The sequence below is a fragment of the Clinocottus analis genome, unplaced genomic scaffold (genome assembly GCF_023055335.1).
Source record: "Clinocottus analis isolate CAN_PGR_092001 unplaced genomic scaffold, fCliAna1.0.p SCAF_11, whole genome shotgun sequence".
In the NCBI taxonomy this organism is placed as follows: Eukaryota; Metazoa; Chordata; class Actinopteri; order Perciformes; family Cottidae; genus Clinocottus; species Clinocottus analis.
The window spans coordinates 7557815-7577264 of NW_027175832.1; the positions used below are offsets into that span (position 1 = coordinate 7557815).

The window sequence follows — 19450 nt, forward strand, 5'->3', positions numbered from 1 at the left end:
CAAATGTAATGGATGAATATGTACAACGTACAGAAATAAAATGAGAACTAATGAGACAATAAACCAATCAATTGCATTTGTTATGTTTGTATTACATCTCAGACCATTTTATATACTGACTGTGAGTCATGAAAGAATCATATCCAGATCCTTCACTTGAATGAAACTAGCTAGATCACAATATAATATCAAAATATTTTTTAAAAATGCATTTGACATATTGCTCAAGAAAAAGTACAGAAATACAGACAGCAAATTAAACTTGCTCAGCATGGCAGAATTGCTGTGTGTTTGTTGTAGTATATTATTATTATTACTGATGTATTAATGATGTCTAAATTCAAATAAGCATAATTTTCTTGTTGCAGCTGATCGAGGTTGTGTGGTTCTGTGTGTCATATTTTAAAAGCGAGACAAGTGAAACATCTCCTCCCACTCTCCTCCGCCTGCCTCCAGAACTGTATCTGTGTATGTCATATGGAAGTTTAAATTAATTAATGGCAGCTTTAGTAGTTTAATATTGGTTTACTGCACTAATTAAATGTCAGTAGTTATAAAGTTATGATATCTTCTAATGTTCACACAGTAATCATGTTTATGAAATTGCCTTTGTTGGATTATTAGTTTTTGACATCAGGAATTATTATAGATTAATATCCATTGTTATCCTTTTGTTTTTGTTAGAATACTCACAACCACTACTATGAATAAAGACTTGTCTTAAACTTCTGCCTTTGCTTCTCTGTCCTCGCGCACACGCCTTGGAGTTGATAACAATCCTGGAACCACACTCATCTTAAACTATATTCCTTCAAATAATATATTCAATACAGTTTGTAAATTGATGTATTTATTTGATCTTCAAAGTAAATGGTAAGTATAGCTTTCAAATACATGTATTTGAGGAAAATTAACAATATGTGCTATTCATATGTAGCGGAAGTGGCGCTAAGGATCATTTTAGTTGACGACTGCAGAAGACTTGCCCTAAAATATCAAACCAGCGGACCGACAATGAATATGTGCACTTCGGGTCCCATGGAAGTCGAGCATCCTCTTGCTTTGACGAATTGGAAAGAGTAATATCTGAGTTTAGGAATGCACTGTAGTCACAGCACAATCTGAAATCAAACAAAAATTGGAAAGAAAAGACGAGAAGTCTTATTCCAAACTTCACATAAAGCTTTCTACAACAGTGAAAGCAGTAATAATGCAGCAGATACAACATTACATAGTAATTTAATATACATGACATCTGATTTTTGTCTTTCTGTGCATTTTACTTTGACCCATTGTCTTCAGTCAAAACTGTCCGGGCCATAAGTGTAGATAAGAAAATGATTCGTTCTTGTCTCCATCTGTTCAGCGTTCCTAGACTGCGGCGACGGTGTGGTACCATATCTGTTCGTTGAGTCATTTATTTATAAGATGAGGCTTCTAAATTCCACATCATGCGAACCCATTCCTGTTAGTAATCTTTACTTTATTTACACAACATTCCCTTCCTGGAAAAGGATTCATGTGAATGGCTCATAGCAGAAATGCTGCAGTGATTCTGATTTCCCCGGCTCTCTTTTCAACATCTTCACACCTTGTAAAGAGATGGATGGCACAAATAAAGAATCCTACTCATGGGAGATCATATAGATGTTACTGTCGTTTTGATGCTTTTCTTTATGTGGCACCTGGGTATCCAAGCCAATCAGAGTGGAGAACATAATATGGCATTGATGGTTATTTACCTCTGTTGCTGAGAGCTGCATGACTACTATACAGATCTGCCTTTTGTAAGCGTGCTTCAGCTCCCTGGTGATAACAGTTTTTCAAATTGCGACATCTGAGGCGGCAATTTGACTTTTGCTCTCTTTTAAACCTCAAAGTTAACACCACAGCTGACTGTGTGAAGAAAAGGAATGTGGCTAGTGTGAACAGGTGTTATTTGTTCTTCGTGAGGAATTCTTAAAAGGAGCTGTTTGAGTAAAGACAAGGTTAATACCTGGGCTTTGACATGTTTAACAAAGCATATTAGGTGCTTTTTATTCTGACATCATGACATGTATAGGCTTGACAGTTGTCCAAGTCTACTGAAACGCTGTAACTGAAGCGTATCGCTTTACAACGGCTTCCTCCTGCTCTGAAGTTCAAGTTCGTTGAATACAAAACCAATGCAAATGAATTCTGTGCCGATGAAGAGGAATTCATTTGGGTAACTGCAAGATTTTTTTTTTGTCATTCCCTAGTTAACAAGAAAGATCGCCTGTGGAGTTTTAGACCACAAGCGGGGCTATACAGCAATATTTTATAGCTATAAATGTTAAATAAGAAATCAAATGCAATAAAGACGTAGTGTTGTTTAGTAAATTTTGAATACTTCCAGATCATAGTTTCTAAAAGTGCGGCCTGCGGACCAACAAAAACTTGGCTGCGTCAAATTGCACTCGCCCCCCTAGCGAGTGTCTATCAGGTTAAATATGAGAACTTGTCATGAAAGGTATGTTAAAGTATTGTATATTATGTCATGGAAATGTCAAAAAAAAAAGTGTTAAATGTAAAGCCATTGTATAGTATGTCAAAAAATAATGTCACAAAGTACAGTATTTTGAAACAAGTCTTGCAAAAGTAATTTTATTTTGTCAAAAGAAAGTCGCCGCACAATATGTCAAAAAGATATAATCATAAAACAAGTATAGCTTGTAAAAACAGTCATGAAATATAATCAGAATCAGAATCACCTTTAATTTGACTCTACTAAAGCAGCTTCACACATGTTTCACGTAGCTCTCGTCGTACATATATAATATCATATACCATAAACAAGATGAATTAAAAAAAAGACAACAGAGTTAAAGACAACAGAGTAGTGCAGATGGAGTCTGATTAATTGTTCATCAGAGTGACGGCCAGTAGGAAGACGCTGTTCCTGTGTCTGGTGGTTTTGGCGTGCAGTGCTCGATAGCGCCTACCAGAGGGGAGGAGTTGGAACAGCTTGTGTCCTGCAGGGTGTAAGGGGTCGCAGTGGTCTTTCCAGCCCGCTTCCTGACTCTGAAGGTGTACAAGTCCAGGACGGAGGGCAGGCTGGAACCAGTAGTTCTCTCCGCAGACCTGACTATGCACTGTAGTCTGTCTCTTTCATGTTTGGTGGCCGATTGAAACCACACAGTGATGGAAGGCCCAGTAGAGGTTGTGTTTCCTGAGTCGGCGCAGGAAGTACAGCCTCTGCTGGGTCTTTTTGCAGATGCTCTTGATGTTGGAGGCCCACTTCAGGTCCCGGGAGATTGTGCATCCCAGAGACCTAAAGGTCTCCACCGCAGACACAGCTGTTGTGTAAGGTGGTGGGGAGGGGGGGGGGGGGTTGTGTCGGGCGGCTCTTCCTGAAGTCCACTGTCACCTCCACAGTTTTGGGCTTGTTGTTCTGACCACACCAGAGGACCAGCCGTTCAACCTCCCGCCTGCATGCAGACTGGTCACCGTTCCTGACGAGGCCGATGACCGTTGTGTCGTCTGCGATTTTCAGGAGTTTAACAGTCGGGTCCCCTGAGGTGCGGCCGTTGGTGTGTAGAGGGAGAAGAGCAGTGGGGAGAGCACACATCCCAGTGCTTATGGTCGGGGTGAGTCTTGCGATGAACCAGGTATATTGGTGTCGTATGTGCAGAAGGTTTTAATTGGCACACACAAAAACTGATGTATGATGTCACAGTGTCGGTGAGCTCATCCAGCTCTGGAGCAGCAGCCTCAAAAACACTCCAATCACTGGAGGCAAAGCAGGACTGGAGCTCCAGCTTGGCCTCATTAGTCCATCTCTTCAATCTTCACCACAAGCTTTGCAGATACTAATTTCTGCCTGTAGGATGGGATAAGATGTGGGGAAAAGTCATAGTATAGTATTTCTAAGAAAGTTATTTATAAAAGACAGTATATCTAAGAAAGTCATAGTATAGTATGTTGGAAAAAATCGTTGTAAAGCATATCGAAGTCATAAATAATTCACAGTATAGTATGTTTAAAAAGAATTCATAGCATATTATGTTGAAATAAATTATAAAGACTCATTGTATAGTATGTTGAGAAAAAGTCACAATAATGTCTGAAGAAGGCGTGAAAGATATATATATATATATATATATATATATATATATATATATATATATATATATATATATATATATATATATATATATATTATGATAGTATATATCATAAGTATAGATGATATATACTGTATTCTATCTAAGTCTATCTATCAAGACTATTGCAAATACTCTATATACTATGATACCTTCACACCTTCTTTAGACACTATTGTGACTTTTTAACAAATGCATTAACAAATGCATGGACTCATTTTTCTGCAGCGTTTCGATATAGGGTGTGCATGATGTTTGCAATGTTAACATTTGTTTTAGAGTTTAAGGAAACATAAAAGATAACCAAGTTTCTGCATGGCGGTGCAGGAGGCCGGGCATTGCTGTCTAGAGGAACAATATTACTAGATCATATTTTTGTAGGTGTTCAGGGCAAAGTAAAATAACTTTTGTCTGAGTTTATGATCAGGAAGTTGAAGGTCATCCAGGTTTCTATAACATAAACAAAGTAGTTTTGCAAAATTAATTAAAAAGTTATACTATATAATGTAATAGAAAAATTAATACATCATAAAAATGCCATAGTGTAGTATGTCATATAAAAGGTCATAGTATGACGTAACAACTATTATTGAAGTTTTAACGTCAAAGAAAGTTATGCTATGCTTTGTTATGAAAATGATAGTATACATCATTATGAATGTCATGAAAAAAGTAATTAGACAAGTCATAGTATGCATGTGTAATATAAAAAAAAAATAGATAAGGATTGCAAAATAGTCATGAAAAACATGGTATTGTATGCCATGAAAAAAGTAAAATAAGAAATTTAAATATAACTTAAAAAGCAATAGTATCTTACTTTTGAAAAGACATTGCATAGTATATAACAAAATAATATAGTATGCGATAAATGAATGTCATAACAAGTCAAAGTATAGTACCATATAATACCATAAAAACTTTGAGCATTTAAGAAAAGATGAATTGTCATAGTATAGTATGCCATTAAAAGTTACAATATAGCATTTCATTAAAATGACAAGAATGCAAATTAAGTCAACAATTCTGTAAGTATGTGAAATCACACAGTGGTGTGAAAATGAATTCTAAGGGTTGAAGAGAAAATATGACGTAAACGTCAACATTTAAGGTCAGAAATGTTTTTGTGACTTTCTTGCCACCGTCCTTCATGGGGCCTATCAATAACACGAGTGACCACAGAAACAAAGATAAGGAGTTTGGGGGTAGCAGCGGTTCTGTTCCTAGTTTGGATGTATATGATTAAGTTGAATTTTGCCGTTATAAACACATGGATCAAATAATCATGACCATCACGAGCCAGTGTTGATGGTATTCCTGCCTCGTAGACCAGATCAAACACAGAAATACAACAGATGAACCACCCTTCATTCCTTCTGTTTTTCTTAAATACATCTGAGTTTACATGTTAAGTTTACCATTCTACTGATGTTGTGCGCTGAAATTTTGATTTAAGTTTGGATCTTTCAAAGTTCCATGTTTGAGAAGGAAAAACCCCAAATGTCAGTCCAAAATGGTTTATTTTGTAAAGGGGGTAGTTGGAGATGAGAAAACATGGTGCGCTACTAAATGATATATTAAAATGTACATGACATTCAAAGGGTATTAGAGTTATCACTCAGATTTTCCACACATGAACTTAAGTCTTCATTCCAAATGACAGTGGATAAAAAGTTTGTATATCTTCAAAATAAAAAAACACAGTAAACCCTTGGGATGCTGAAAAAAAAAAATCTAAAATAAATAACAGTTACATGCAAAATGTAGACTGAAGCCAATTGTCTTAATTTTGAAAAAAAAAAAACATTTTAAAAAACCACAAGGTGAATGCCTAACATTAATTTAGAGATAGTGAGGTGATCTTCAGCTGTTTTGCCCTTACATCATTAACTCACAATAGCAGAAACTGCACTGTTTCAGACTTTTATTCTGTATAATATAGGTCAATAGGAAATATAAGAAACTGCTTTTAATGACAACTTGAGTGGTCTTAGCTAGCCATTACAAACAGCACATATGTGTTGAGATGTCTGATGAAAATGACAATCCAAAATAAATTACATTTGCCAAAACCTAACGCACAGACTGGTAGGGATGGGATGGGCGGGAAACAGGAGGATGGCTGGACTTGATGTAGGAACAACTGACTGATGACTAGTCAAATACACTGTGAATGAAGCTCCTCTGGATGTGTGCCGTCCAGAGGTACGGCTGTAGAGTGAGTAAAAAGGTCCCAAAGTAGAAACTGCAGTCTTAACATGTGCCATACCTTAAAATGTAGAGGAAAACACCCTTACACTCATCAATATGATGAGCAGAAAAGTCCCAAACCAAAGCTTTGAAGTCTTTATTTTTGCTATCGGGAAGAGGAAAAAAATACTCGAAAACAAAAATAAAACACAAAACAGGAGAGGGAGGGAAGAAACGACTCCAGATATTACGCTGAATGCAGAGAAGATGAACTGCACGAGTTGGGTGAGACACTCCGGCACAAGGGGTTATTTCCTGGAGCTAGACTTCTAATATCCAAAAGTACTGGTCTGGAGGACCCATGTTGGTCAAAGGGTGTCCAAAGAGATGCCTACAGCAAAATGCCTCAATGGCAGCATGTTTGCAGGCTGTCCAAGAGTGACGCTATGTGCTTCCTGCTGCCTGGCTCTCTCCTCCCTCTGAATTACCTGCAGAAAAGGAAGGGAGAGCAGGTTGACAAAATATTGTCACCAAATAAACTGCTTCTATGGTACAGATGAACAAAAGGCAGCAATCAAACCCATTCCAAATCATGACATTGAATTGGTTCCAGAGCAAGTAAACCGTGGAGTGTTGAAACATGCACACTAACAATAATAAAAATCACTGACTTGTAGCAGGAGTGGAGGCTGAAGCTGAGGCCGAGGCATTGTCTTCCTCGTCGCTGTCATCCTCGTTGGACTGTGGTACCTCGGCATCGGGGATGGTTGTTGTGGGGGTCTCAGGCTCCTGGTCCGCCCGGCTCTTTAGGGCTAAGATACGATGATGTAACGCTGCAGCCAGCTGACCTACGTCCTTAGAGCTACCCTACAGAGTAGAGACACACAGGGAGAGGCTACTCAGCACAACTGAGAGAAAGAAGCACAACATCCATACTCAGACTTGTTTGAGATTAGCCATTCCTGCGCAATTGGTCACTGGCAAACGCCACACAATGGATGCCGGTTTGATTTGTGTTTGACTTGATCCGACATCATGCACACATGGGCAACACCACAAGATCTGAGGGCCTGAATTTAATTATATTCTTTAACACTAGATTGTTGGCTGTTAGTCCCTTATTGTGTAATGAAGGTTTAATGTCAAAACAAATCCTGTGTGCTGGTAATAATAAAGCTTATTGATGTACCACATATCAAAATGAAAAGTTGAGTGTATTATAATGCAGACATAAGATCAAAGAATAGAATACAATGCCGGATACACACATTTCCACAAAAATATACAAATAAAAATAAATAAGTCTGAACTTGAGCTGCAAACTACGAGTAGCCCACAGATGGGCTCTAACAGGATGAAACTACAACTGTGACTTCCTGTCTATTCTTTAAAGGAAGTTGGAAACTGTCTGACTTGATCTAAGCCTATATAACGCCCTCCTTGCTGCTGTTGCTGGATCTCGTCTTCTTTCCAGGAGATCTCATCTCAAACGAGCCTGTTACACTACAGCTAGGACCTGAGGCTATTCCACTACCAAGCCTACTCCTGGCTAATGTCGGTCACAGGAAAATAAGATGGATATATGTACAGGAGGTGGGACTCTTGCATTTCTATCAGTGATAGCAAATTTGTAATGTTAAGATCCCAGTCATTAGCTGCTTGTGCAATGGTTTCTATTGCTGCTATGGAAAAACATTCCTCATGCAAATAATTCTTGTCAAGCATTCTCTTGTGTAGCATACATGGACTAGGCTACAACTACATTTTTTGAGCGGCGTTGTGTTGCAGAATTACAATAAATTAACCTTGAAAGAGGGAAATATGTATCTGTGGGTCTGTCTTTAAATCAAGCTATAACAACGAAAGGGTTACTTCCACTCAAAAGGGCATGACAACTATCTAGGTAAACCTCTTGAGTCACAACAGTCCAATAAAATGCCAGTGATGCAATCTCTGTTTTTTACAACCAATGTTGCTACGGTGCGCTACACAGAAGGCCAAAAGTGTCTGTGGTCCAGCCCTCTCCGAGAGGGGGTTGGACAAACGGTGGCGAAAGTGTTGATGTCAAATGTGATGTAAATGATAATCCAAGCTCATTCGGGTAAGGAGCATTAACCACGTTTTCATATTAAATATGATTGCCCCTGCTCTTCGCTCAGCTTTCACATTCTAGTTAGTCTATTTGGAGGAAAAAAAAGAAAAAAAATATTGCTTAACTCTAGTATACATACCGATATTAGGAAGACCTTGACCCCCTGGTCCTCTGTGTCCATGGCAGTGATTCGTACACTCTTCTCACTAGCTTTGTCCACCTGCATCTGGGCCCAAAGTTTAGTGTTGAGGATCAACCGGAGGCTGCCCTGGGTCCTCATCACTACAAGAATGTGAAAAACGAACAAACAAAACACACAAAAGCATTGAAGAACAGATTCAAGTGTGTTTTTGTCTCCACCTGACTATGTAGTGCTGTGAGTTCTTGTTATGAAAGAAACGTTTTCCTTTCAAAAGTAACTTGAGAATGTTGTAATAGTGTCTTGTTAATCTGCATAAACAGGATCAGAAAAATACCATGAATTCAGAAATGTTGAACCTATCGTCTAAAAGTGTTTTTTTCTATCTATTCTTAATTCTTATTTTTTCTGTTAAAGCATTTTCCAAATTGTGACATTTTAAAAAATAAAACAAAAATGCTTCTGGTGTGTCGGCATGAAAATGTCTTTTGTCTCCCATTATATATGTATTTCATTGATGAGAAAACAATCTTACTCCTTATTCCACCATCACACATTGTGAGTGCAGCCCTCATCCATGCACATGTACATCACAGGAAGGGGCTCCCCCTTGTGTTCAATGTGAGGTATTGTAATACTTATCAAGATGAAAACCACAACTAAGAACCATTTGTATTTTACTGAGTGTGTTATCTCCAGGTCATATGCATCTGCCACAAATAATCAACTCACGATCAAAACATTAACATTCAATATTACAATTAAACCGCAGCCTGATCATTGAACCAGAAACAACTGGAGCTGTGCACATTCTTAACAGTTAGACGTTTATTTACTCTTTGAACTCTGAAGACGCTTCCGAAGGCGCTTACCTAGACGAGACTGTAGCGTGCCGTCCTCTGTTGATGCCATGTCGTTGAGCCTCAGCAAACCTCGACCTCTCTCTATCCACGACTGAGCAGTTTTCTCAAAAACATATAACTTGCACTGCATCTGAAGTAAGAGAGTAACAAAAACAGGAATTATATTGCTTCCTGACACATTTATTCACTGCATGTGTTGAATCAATCTTCTACCTGTAAAACGTTGCTTTCTGATTCCTCTCCAGTTTTGACGTCGACTTTCTCTAAGACGCACTTCTTGGCTGTGGCTTTGGTGTAAGCTGCTGCAGACTCCTCCAAAGACTCTGACACGCTATTCACGGCTGAGATGAAATACAACAGTGAGAAATCTTTTGGAGCTCTTGTTTGCTTTCCAAGATATTTTATTAAAAAAAGATGCGTTGCAACTCCTATATCATCTTGCGGTGACACAAGGACAACATTCTGCAAAGTTTTGGACCATCTAGTGCTGACGAGTGATAATGAAAGGCGGCCTGGCACTCTGTCACGTAACACTGCAGCTGAACCGCTCACTTAAGATCACATGCAAAGAGTAATTTCAGCTCTCAGCTCATACTAATGATATGCGAGCTATAACATGCTGAATGTCTTCTGAATGTCTTCTCTGACAAAAAGAATAGTCACTGCAACATACTCTCAAACCAACAAAATGTATCTGCAGTATTATGTCACTAGGTAATAACTGACTACTGTCAATTTGTGTAACTGCATTGACCTTGGTTGTAAAGTAAAAGTCCACGATTGAAACCAAACAACAAAAATACTACTCTAAAAAAATAAAATAAAGCAGTGTATAGCTATAGCCTCCATTGTCATCAAACCAAGTCATGCAATATTCAATCTTGAAGTAGAGTGCCAATCAAAACACTAGCCTCAAAATACATTTGATAAAAATTCAACTTTACATAAAACATGTTAATTAAATAGACATGATTTCTATGAAGATTTATAGTATTGATTTCTTTTTGAATGTCACATTTCTGTTGAACTGCATATTTGATAGCCTCAGGTCTTACTTCTGTTGTTATCACTTTAGTGCAGCCAAGCGTCTTTCTTAAATATATTAGTAACAAGTTAAACAAACATTTTCCTGATAATGAGTGAGGTTTGTTTTTACCCTTCTCTGGGGTCGTTTCCTGTGATGAGGGCTCTGAAGCAGGGGGCGCTGAAACTTCTTTATTTTCCTCATTTGAGGACTCGCCCTTCGGGGGACTCTGAAAGCACAACAAAGCTGATCATTGGAATTTGTTCAAAACTCAAAAATCACCACAGGTTTTTCAATATGACCGACGTACTATACAACAGCTTGCACCAACTCACCAGAACTCGTTCAGACATGTTCTGTCCAAAAACAAATTTTGCCCCACTGTCTGTACTGTTTGTGGCATTTTTTGAACTGAAAGGACAGAAAAGAAGAAGAAGAAAAAAGAGAGTTGATGGAAGTTAAATATAGATGACGAGAAGTTGCTAAAAATACTCAAAGGAGGACACATTTTTATTACCTTGGGGTAGAGCTGTACTGTAAGAAATAATTAGTGGCCTCTGAGTCCAGTGGCACGCCATCCTTTGACTTGCCTTCTTTACTGTTCTCTTCCAACTAGAGAAAAAAAAAGTTACATTTAGAGTTATGCTTAAAGAAATGACGCAGTCTGTGACAAAGACCAAAGATTTACACAAATCCACATAAATACAATTTTTGACTAACTTGCATCCTGGCAAGCAAATTACCATTTCTAAAATCTTGTCAAAATATTCCTGCCGCAACAGCTCCAGACAGACCACAAAATGATAACGGGCATTGTTTAAAGCACCACAGGAAATGCACCCATTATCAGCAGAGGAACTGACACCCTTGACGTGAAGTATAGAAATGCTTGAAGGACCTGTCTGAAGGACTTACGGGCAAAAATAAACAAATGTGCTTTCATTTGTGTATTATCACGTTGCTCGTTGCTATGGCGTCCACCATGGCTGACATGTTTGAATGGTCCTCCAGACAATAACCTATGTTTTTTTTGTTTTTAAACATTTTAAATATAGTTATCTTAAATATAGATATGCATCTATTATGTATAGATATTGATATTTGTTTATCCTAAATATAGCATGTTGCGCACGTAAAACTGCGATATGGCAGTTAAATGCACTTCTCGAGATCGAAAAAGCTCATCTTGAGCTCACTTATAGCTCAACAGACTTTGGTTTTTGGATACGCTGAGACCCTGACAAACACAGCTGGGAAGGACCAACATAGTTTGTGCAATACTGTTGTATCTTTTTTTTATTACCTTAAGTTTATTGTAATTCTGTGTTAGGACCGAGCAATATAAGGTTTTCGTTGTATAGAATATAGAATAGTCTGTCATCTGTGCATACGACAGTAAAAACATCTTGAATTAACCAAGAAACTATGCTTTTTGAGCACAAAAAAAATACAAGCAAGATTTTAAATTGCATAAGAGCGAAACTCCAACTATGTATTGCACAGATTGCCACAAGTTTGAGAGTGAGTCTGATAAAATGGTGTCGTTTTGCTGAAGCATGTCAAGTTCCAGAAAAACATCGCAAGAGTGCCATAACGAACGTCAACAACGTGTATAAGCTCAAGTCAGAATGTACTTTAGGAAAGTCAATGTCTGAGCCACAAGTAAAAACAAAAACATTAAGATTAAACATACACTGGTCCTTTAGAAGTCACAAATATAAACATAAAATGTTGACTACAACAAGGCAACTCATTATTTGAAGTTTTTACCCTCCTGTGTCTGCCACATTTGAATTTACAAATCTGTTTTTGTTCATCACAGTTTCATCTCCGTTTGCACGCTCACTGTATGTTAAACAGATGTAAGAAAAGTGGGAAAAACAACCCACCTTTGCTCTGTCTTTGATATTCTGACCAAACACAAAAGATATTGCTACATCCGTCTCCTTCTTCTCTCTTTCGTCTTTGTTACCACTTGCCCCATCTTCCTCATTTTCATGTTTCTGAAATGGAAACAAATAAAGAAAAAATACCAGTCAATATCATATTTGTCTGTATTTCTTTTTATACAATGCCAATCCTAAAACAATGCAACATTGTTCCGAGTAGAAGAAAATATTTTTTTACTGACACATTTAGCATCTTTTAATAGCTAATATTTGCATAACTTAAATGAAGAGTAATTAAGAAACCAACAGTGTAATGGTTTTCCCCCCCTTTCTTTTCAGTGCCTTTAACAAACTTGTACATAACTACATAACTATTTATCAATAACCTCTTGATTATGAAAGGGAGCTTTAGCCCCTTCTCACCTGTGACCTGCCCAGGGAGGCTGAGTGCTCTGTGTTGTTCAAGAAGAGTGACTGTGCCCCAGTTTCCCCATCTGACGACTTTTTCACACCGTTAGTTCCACAACTGGAATCTAAACAAACAGACAGAAAGGACAAAGATAATTCACTTTTCTTTTCTTATTACTTTCCAAAAAGGATATTTGGCCTGTAAGGCACATGCCAAAAACACAGTATGCACTTGCACTATGCAAGTTATCAATATTCAAAGTTTAATGAATCAAAGAAGATTTTAATGATATTTGAGAATGGTTTATCAACTAATGAGTGCAGGTGACTCCAAGCTGCACTCACTGGACTCTATATGTGATTTAGAGGGCGGTGCCTGAAGAACTGCAGGGCGGAGGACACTGCGTTGCTGCTCCTTGGGTTTCTGACTTGGGACGCCTGCAACAGAGCCAACTTGTCTCATACTTTTTGAACACAATGAGAACTTCTGGGTCTACATGTTCAAGTCTAGATCTACCATTTCCATTTCTAAGAGGGGTCATATAAAAGGGTGCAAGTATGGGTTCAAGTTCTTTTCCATTTCCAATAAGTCAGTGTGAGAAATGCTAAATGATGAAGACTCAAAACCTCAAACACCAACCTGAACTTGGTGCCTGTCCATGTATGAGAGTTGGTGGCTTTAAACGAAATCCCACAGGCTTCTCCTCTGAATAGACGGAGTACAGGAGAAGGAAGACATTTAAAAAATCTTATACAATTTATTAACTCTATAGTTTTTCTGTTTGTGCAACTTTCTAACCTCAGGGTCTGTTACCACAAAGGTCCTTGTAAAACCTTGAGTTGTGTTGCAATCAATTCCTGTGCGGTAACATGGCGGGCTCTCGGATTTCTGATCTAATTCTATGCATCTCCGTGGCTTTATTTGTTTGACATAACTTGGCTCTTATCGCTGTTAAAGCAGAAAGCATTTGCAAAAACAACATCCTCTTTTTCCCCAACATTTACGAGTTCAGTGAACATCAACTTTATTTTACTTTTTTACAATCCGGGCCTTGTTATACATTTACTAACCAAGATCATTTTTAGAACATGGAGGTGCACCAGAGACAGCGATGCAATGGACTATGGCAACATAAAAAAGTCCAATTTATTAAAATTTGCAAAGCAACTTGTACAGTACGGTGGACCTGCCGTACTTTGTGTAAACTACTTACATAGAGAACTACACAATCAGTCAGTGTTTCCTTTGTATTAATCTTTTCTTTCAGATAGTTTCAGTTAGTAGTTGCAATATTCTAAAAACGCGTATTACGGATACACCGTCCCCTCTGTAAAGCTGAGTTATCTGGTGACATCGTCCCTGCCAACTAAACACTTGGTAGCCGGTGATTAGAATCAAACAAAGCAAAATTGTGTAAGACATTACTATTAACAGAAAATGTACCCCTACTAAATAATGCACATCACCACTGCTGTCATAATTACAGAAATAGTCTGACTTAGACATTTCATGTTGTTGTGTTGCTCCTGCTGACACGTAATTGAGGAGATCGATCGACAGTCTGAACAAACCCAGGTATTTTATGTATTTCTGGTATGTGTGCTCAAACTTGGCTAATGAAGCTGAACCTGCTCAAGAGTGTGATATTAGCTTCGTATTACTCCCTCCAATGAAAAGCACATTGTGAACTATAACAACCATTATGTCAGAGATGTAAATAGCACGCTACCAACAGCAATCTGATAAAGACTGCATGTTTGCACTTCCGCAAATGTTCTGCAAAAGCATGGACCTGAGACCTGAACATGTATATTTACCTTAAGCTGCCTTTGATATGTCTTTTAAAGACAAGAAAGCCTTTCTCTCAAATACAAATAATTAATCTGAGGAAAGCCATTATATATGTAAGATCGATACAGAATAAGGCGCATTAGCACCTAACACACATGTCTTGTATTTCCTTGTAAGACATTCCACCGACAAGTTCAGTGGCACAACACAAACCGAAGCCAATTTCCAGCTCATGACACTATGACTATAATAATAAACCCTGTGTCGTTAGCAATATCAAGCTCAACTTTTTTTCTGATATTGGGGGTCCTCATTTGTGCTTAAGCTGACAAATGCTTTAAAGCTTTCGCCAATGGCCCCTCATACTGTCACAAGAGAAAGCTGTACATCTGACTGATATCTGTTTCTCTTACAGACTGAGTAAATAGTTCTGAGGAGAAGGGAGGAGGGGTTTCTCTCCTTCCCTTTCTTTTCAGGATAGCCCTAGTACCAGCATGGTGATAGGTCTTTAGAGGACATAATGGTCCCACAATACACAAGCGTCTGCTGAATTGCAGGGGATTGGGAGAAGCCTCTTTATAGTAGCAAGTTCTATTCCAGGTCATACTGCTAAGAAGTTTACTAGAAAAATTCAACAAATAGGCTTCACCTCCCCTTGCTGGACATTGCATGTTATTTTTGGAACACATGAGACCAACTGACACAAACCTTGTGTGCAGCTATAGACAAAAAGGATGGAGGACCAAATTATTGCAAAAATAACAAAACTTCAACCAGATGCTAAAGGCAACGGCTTGAACTGCTATAAAGGTGTCTAACATGACTACACTGATCTGGCACATTAAGTTTCATCTATTTTAGTAATTCTATAAAGATAAATACTACATGTAAGAGGCCATTGAGAGCAAATGTCTAGTTCTACGTTCACTTATTTAAAATCATTCCTGAAAAGACAGACGTATTCCTGTGGAATGTGGCTGCCTATGGAAGTCGGGCTTTGCATTCTTCAACTGGATGTTTTCCTCAATCCATGAATAAGATCAGACCTACACAGCAGCTATTTGAAGGGATCACTCTAAAATTGCCGCAAGATAACTGGAGTTGTTCAGTGTGAATGGAGTGTATTTGCAGGCAGGGAATACACACAACTTCATTGACATCTAATTTACAACTGTTGATGTCACAATGTTAGAAAATATAAACACATCGTCAAATAGTATTTCTGGCATAGCAGCAGTTATTGTTTAGCAATGAATGTATTGTGTTTTTAGCCCCAAACTGTTAAACAAAAATACATGCCTAACTTCCGAAACTAAGATTTCTACTGCAAGGGGGCTTTAAGCTGTGAAGAGAAACTAATGGTGGTCCAGATGCCTCACCTGGCTCAGAGTCAGAGTTCCCAGTTGGAGACTGGCAGAAACTTGAGGGCATGAATACATTGTTCTTGGGAACTGCAAAGTAGCGAACAAGCATTGCACTCAGCATACAAATCAATGTGTACACCACAAGCAAAAAACAAGAAAAAACGAATGCTCTGCTTCGTCACCACGTGCTCTTACCAGAATGTGGGGGTGGGAACGATGACGTCCTTTCCCTTTTCACAGGGGGGCAATAGCTTCCCTGGTCTTTATCTGAATCTGAAAATAACAAAATATTAATATTATTGCAATTTTTTGTAAAGAATACGAGAAAGATAATATTAACAAAGATAGAGGCCAGTTTGGACATTAGATTTACCTTCCCCATCCTCTGCACTTGAGCCCTCTGCAGATCGCTGTAAGAGAAATGAAAGATTTACACTCAACAACTCTGCATTGTCTGTTTTACAACAATGCCATGCATCCGAATGTTGGTATTTAAATTAGGTCCACACTTATATTAAATATGGCTTCAACTTCAATAGATACTTGAACAACATAGAGACACTTACCTTCTGTGCTTTATCTTTTTGGAAAACAAACACAGGTGGCGCTATGGCAGGCTTGTCTGTTAAGAGAAGATATAGGCTAGTCATCCAAGCACTAATGTAAACAACCCTGTCTGTTTGATTCTTCTTCATGGTATAACACAATAGATAATGCTATGGCCTACTTCTTCTCTGCCTTGATTTTCCTCTTAGAAGCAGTGACAACAAGAGTGTTGATGAAGCTAGAAGGTTGTGTGCATTGGTACTAATCAGCATAATCATCTAGGACTAAATCAAACACCAAAATTCAATGCACAGCAATACATACCAAATTGATGCACATATACAATACCAAAAGCTGGAGAGGTGCAGTTATACATCCTATTTAATTCACAGACTAAAAGTTATGGTTCACAAACTTACAGTGCCTGCCTTATACTTCTGGTGAAGAGTGGTAAAACACAACTGTTCACAGTTTATTTGTGTCAGATTTCACCGGATCATAAAAAAATGTTTTAAGAGGACGTGACTAAGGTGGCTGGAAAAAAACCAATTCTATAATGCTGAACAATGTCAAATTTCAGTCAATGTCAGCTTGTCAAAAGAAAGTAACTGGCATTAAATCACACTATACAGTTAGTCATACAATCCTGTAAAGGTTAGGTCTACCAGTAAGAATAAATCACATTACATCGACATAAACTAATCAATTATTAAATACCAAACAATATCAACCAATAACATAAATACCAATGTATTACAAAGTCATCAGTCATTTCACAAGGCCAAACAGCAACTGTAGCTACTTTTTTAAAAAAGGAGATTTCATTCAGCTCACTGCCAACGACTTTGTTGCTGCTATAAGCCATCATCATATCTAACCAAGAATAGCAATGGAATAATCTGATGCCACCTCAGGCCACTTAATAAGTCTACCTTCACACTGTAACCTTTGTAAGATGTCTAATCCTATAACGTTAGCAGACAAAGGTTTTCCTCTGTCTGTCTGGGTTGGGCCTATAACACTGATCAGGTGTAGCATCGTTTTGAGCCTTGTCGGGGTATAAATGCATGCGGTAATAGCCATATAACCCACAGCACATTGCCAGGATTGTCTACCGGTCCAGCATTCACCATCACAAACACAACCAATCATGGCTAATACTATCCGTTTACATATGAAACACGTTTAATCGCAAACAACCAAAAAAATGACACCTCCATCAAAATCCAGCTTTGTATCCGGCTGCGGATTCCAGTCAGCTAACGTTATCTTTGTTTATGAATGCAATAATTCAGTCATGCATCACTGATATTCCAAGTAGAATCGTAAGAAGCCGGGCTTGTGTTAACCAGCTAGCGTTTACACTGTCCGACTCGTCCCAGCAAATAGTCGGCGCCACCGGTTGTTTCCTAAAGCCCCGAGCGCAGCATAGCTTACTGGCTATTAGTTATTAGCTTGCTTATGCGCTCCATCCCGCATGAGTCATCTCGTCTGACAACCAAAGTCACCAAGAAGATCACTGAATTAGCCCAACAGACCGACACAATGAAGAGCAGATCTAAACAGAATAAATGAGAATATAAAAGGAAGCACAACGATCGCGCCAAAGCATCTTAGCTCACGTTTTTCTATCTCCGCGCCTAAATGAACGCAAAGCAGTCCTACAATTGTGCGCTAACTGCGTTAAACAAGGAGAATGTCGCAACGCTGAGCGTCAGTATCAAGAGAAAAATCACTGTTTAGCTTTAGCCTATCACGCTTTGATTCATTTCCACATTGGATGTTTTAAGCTCACCACAAATGGCAAACACACTGCCTATAAATAGCCGGGTGCTAGCGTGAGGAGGTGAGCCAGCTCGTTGCAGGCATCATTCGAGGGCGTTTCGAGGCATTCCAGGTATTACCCGAAGCCCGGCCGTTAGCATTGTTAGCCTGCATGCTAACGTTGTAGTCTTGTAAACGTCGCTAAGCTATAATTCACCAGAACTCACGAATAACACGCGGCCGAGCAGCGTCATTTCAGTTATCAAATATGCAAACAATGTATGGGCATCGTTTGTGGCGGCACGGTAGCTGTATTGTTTTTCTCATACTGCCACTTACTCACCTTCGTTTGCCAAGTCCGCCATTTTACTTCGACGCTCACACACCCACAACCCACCGCGCAGATAATACAAGTTGAAGCAGAAATGTTTTCACTCGAAAAGAGCACGTTGAGCGCGACCCCCTGCCTCTGCTCCTCTGCCTCTGCTCCCCTGCCCTCTCCTGTGCCCGTCCGTAAAATAAACTCACTGTCCATAACTGTCACTATGTTTATGTGAATGGAGCACATTTAAATCAACCATTAAAAACCACTTAACGTTTGCTTAAATAGTTTAATCTAACAGGAACTCCTCAGACCCCTAAAAGAATAGTTTAGTTTACCATGTTGTGATAACACAAATGAAAAAGGTGTTTCCCATGAACCCTAAATCAAAAACCTAGTAAAGAGCATGGCTAGTTTGACAGAAAAAAAATAACACAAACATAGGGGCCACATTTTATGATCTTCACCAGTGGATGGAGTTAATTGAGTTGTCATTAAGGGGCATCAACATTTTTGTCACAATGATTGAAAAAAGATAGAGCGCCAAGGCCTTGACTGATAACAAAGGGGGAGGAATTGCTGGACAGCTCGGACACTTTTGCACTCAGTGCACAACAAGAAGCCACTTCATAATAGGATGAAAGATGTTCGGAGTCAACTAGCCAAAAACTTAAAGCTTCTGCAGATACAAACCTTTGGTCAGATGTGGGAGGGTGAGTCAGAAGGTGAGTCTTAACGACTGTGGAGGAATGGTTTCCTTTTAAACCTTTCCCACATTGAGTTTTTTTTCTTAACACATTTACCTTTTCAGTTTCAGTGAAAGCTTGTCTACAGCCTTTATCGGAAGTGTTGTACAGATGTACAAGTGTGGTCGTATCTACGATGACAGCCAATAATATGAAGGTAAACAAACAAGCCATAGTTCACATTTCA

At 38.6% G+C, this 19450-nt stretch overlaps 1 protein-coding gene across 2 annotated transcripts; it reads right to left on the reverse strand.

Moving 5' to 3' along the window:
* Positions 1-6457: 6457 nt before the first annotated feature.
* On the reverse strand, positions 6458-18596 carry LOC137781619 (ran-binding protein 3-like). Of its 2 annotated transcripts, none has more exons than XM_068570511.1 (17): positions 18539-18596; positions 16452-16507; positions 16259-16295; positions 16081-16158; positions 15901-15972; positions 13370-13435; positions 13075-13167; positions 12745-12854; positions 12322-12435; positions 10950-11044; positions 10768-10843; positions 10565-10661; positions 9622-9749; positions 9418-9538; positions 8546-8688; positions 6986-7181; positions 6458-6802 (listed from the first exon to the last, which is right to left on the reverse strand). In XM_068570511.1, exons 1-17 carry the CDS (start codon positions 18558-18560, stop codon positions 6759-6761), a joined length of 1548 nt encoding a protein of 515 aa, XP_068426612.1. In that variant the 5' UTR covers positions 18561-18596; the 3' UTR covers positions 6458-6758. The 2 variants fall into 2 exon arrangements, with proteins under 2 accessions (XP_068426612.1, XP_068426603.1); XM_068570502.1 differs by lacking the exon at positions 18539-18596 and adding an exon at positions 16613-16715.
* Between the last annotated feature and the right edge of the window lie 854 nt (positions 18597-19450).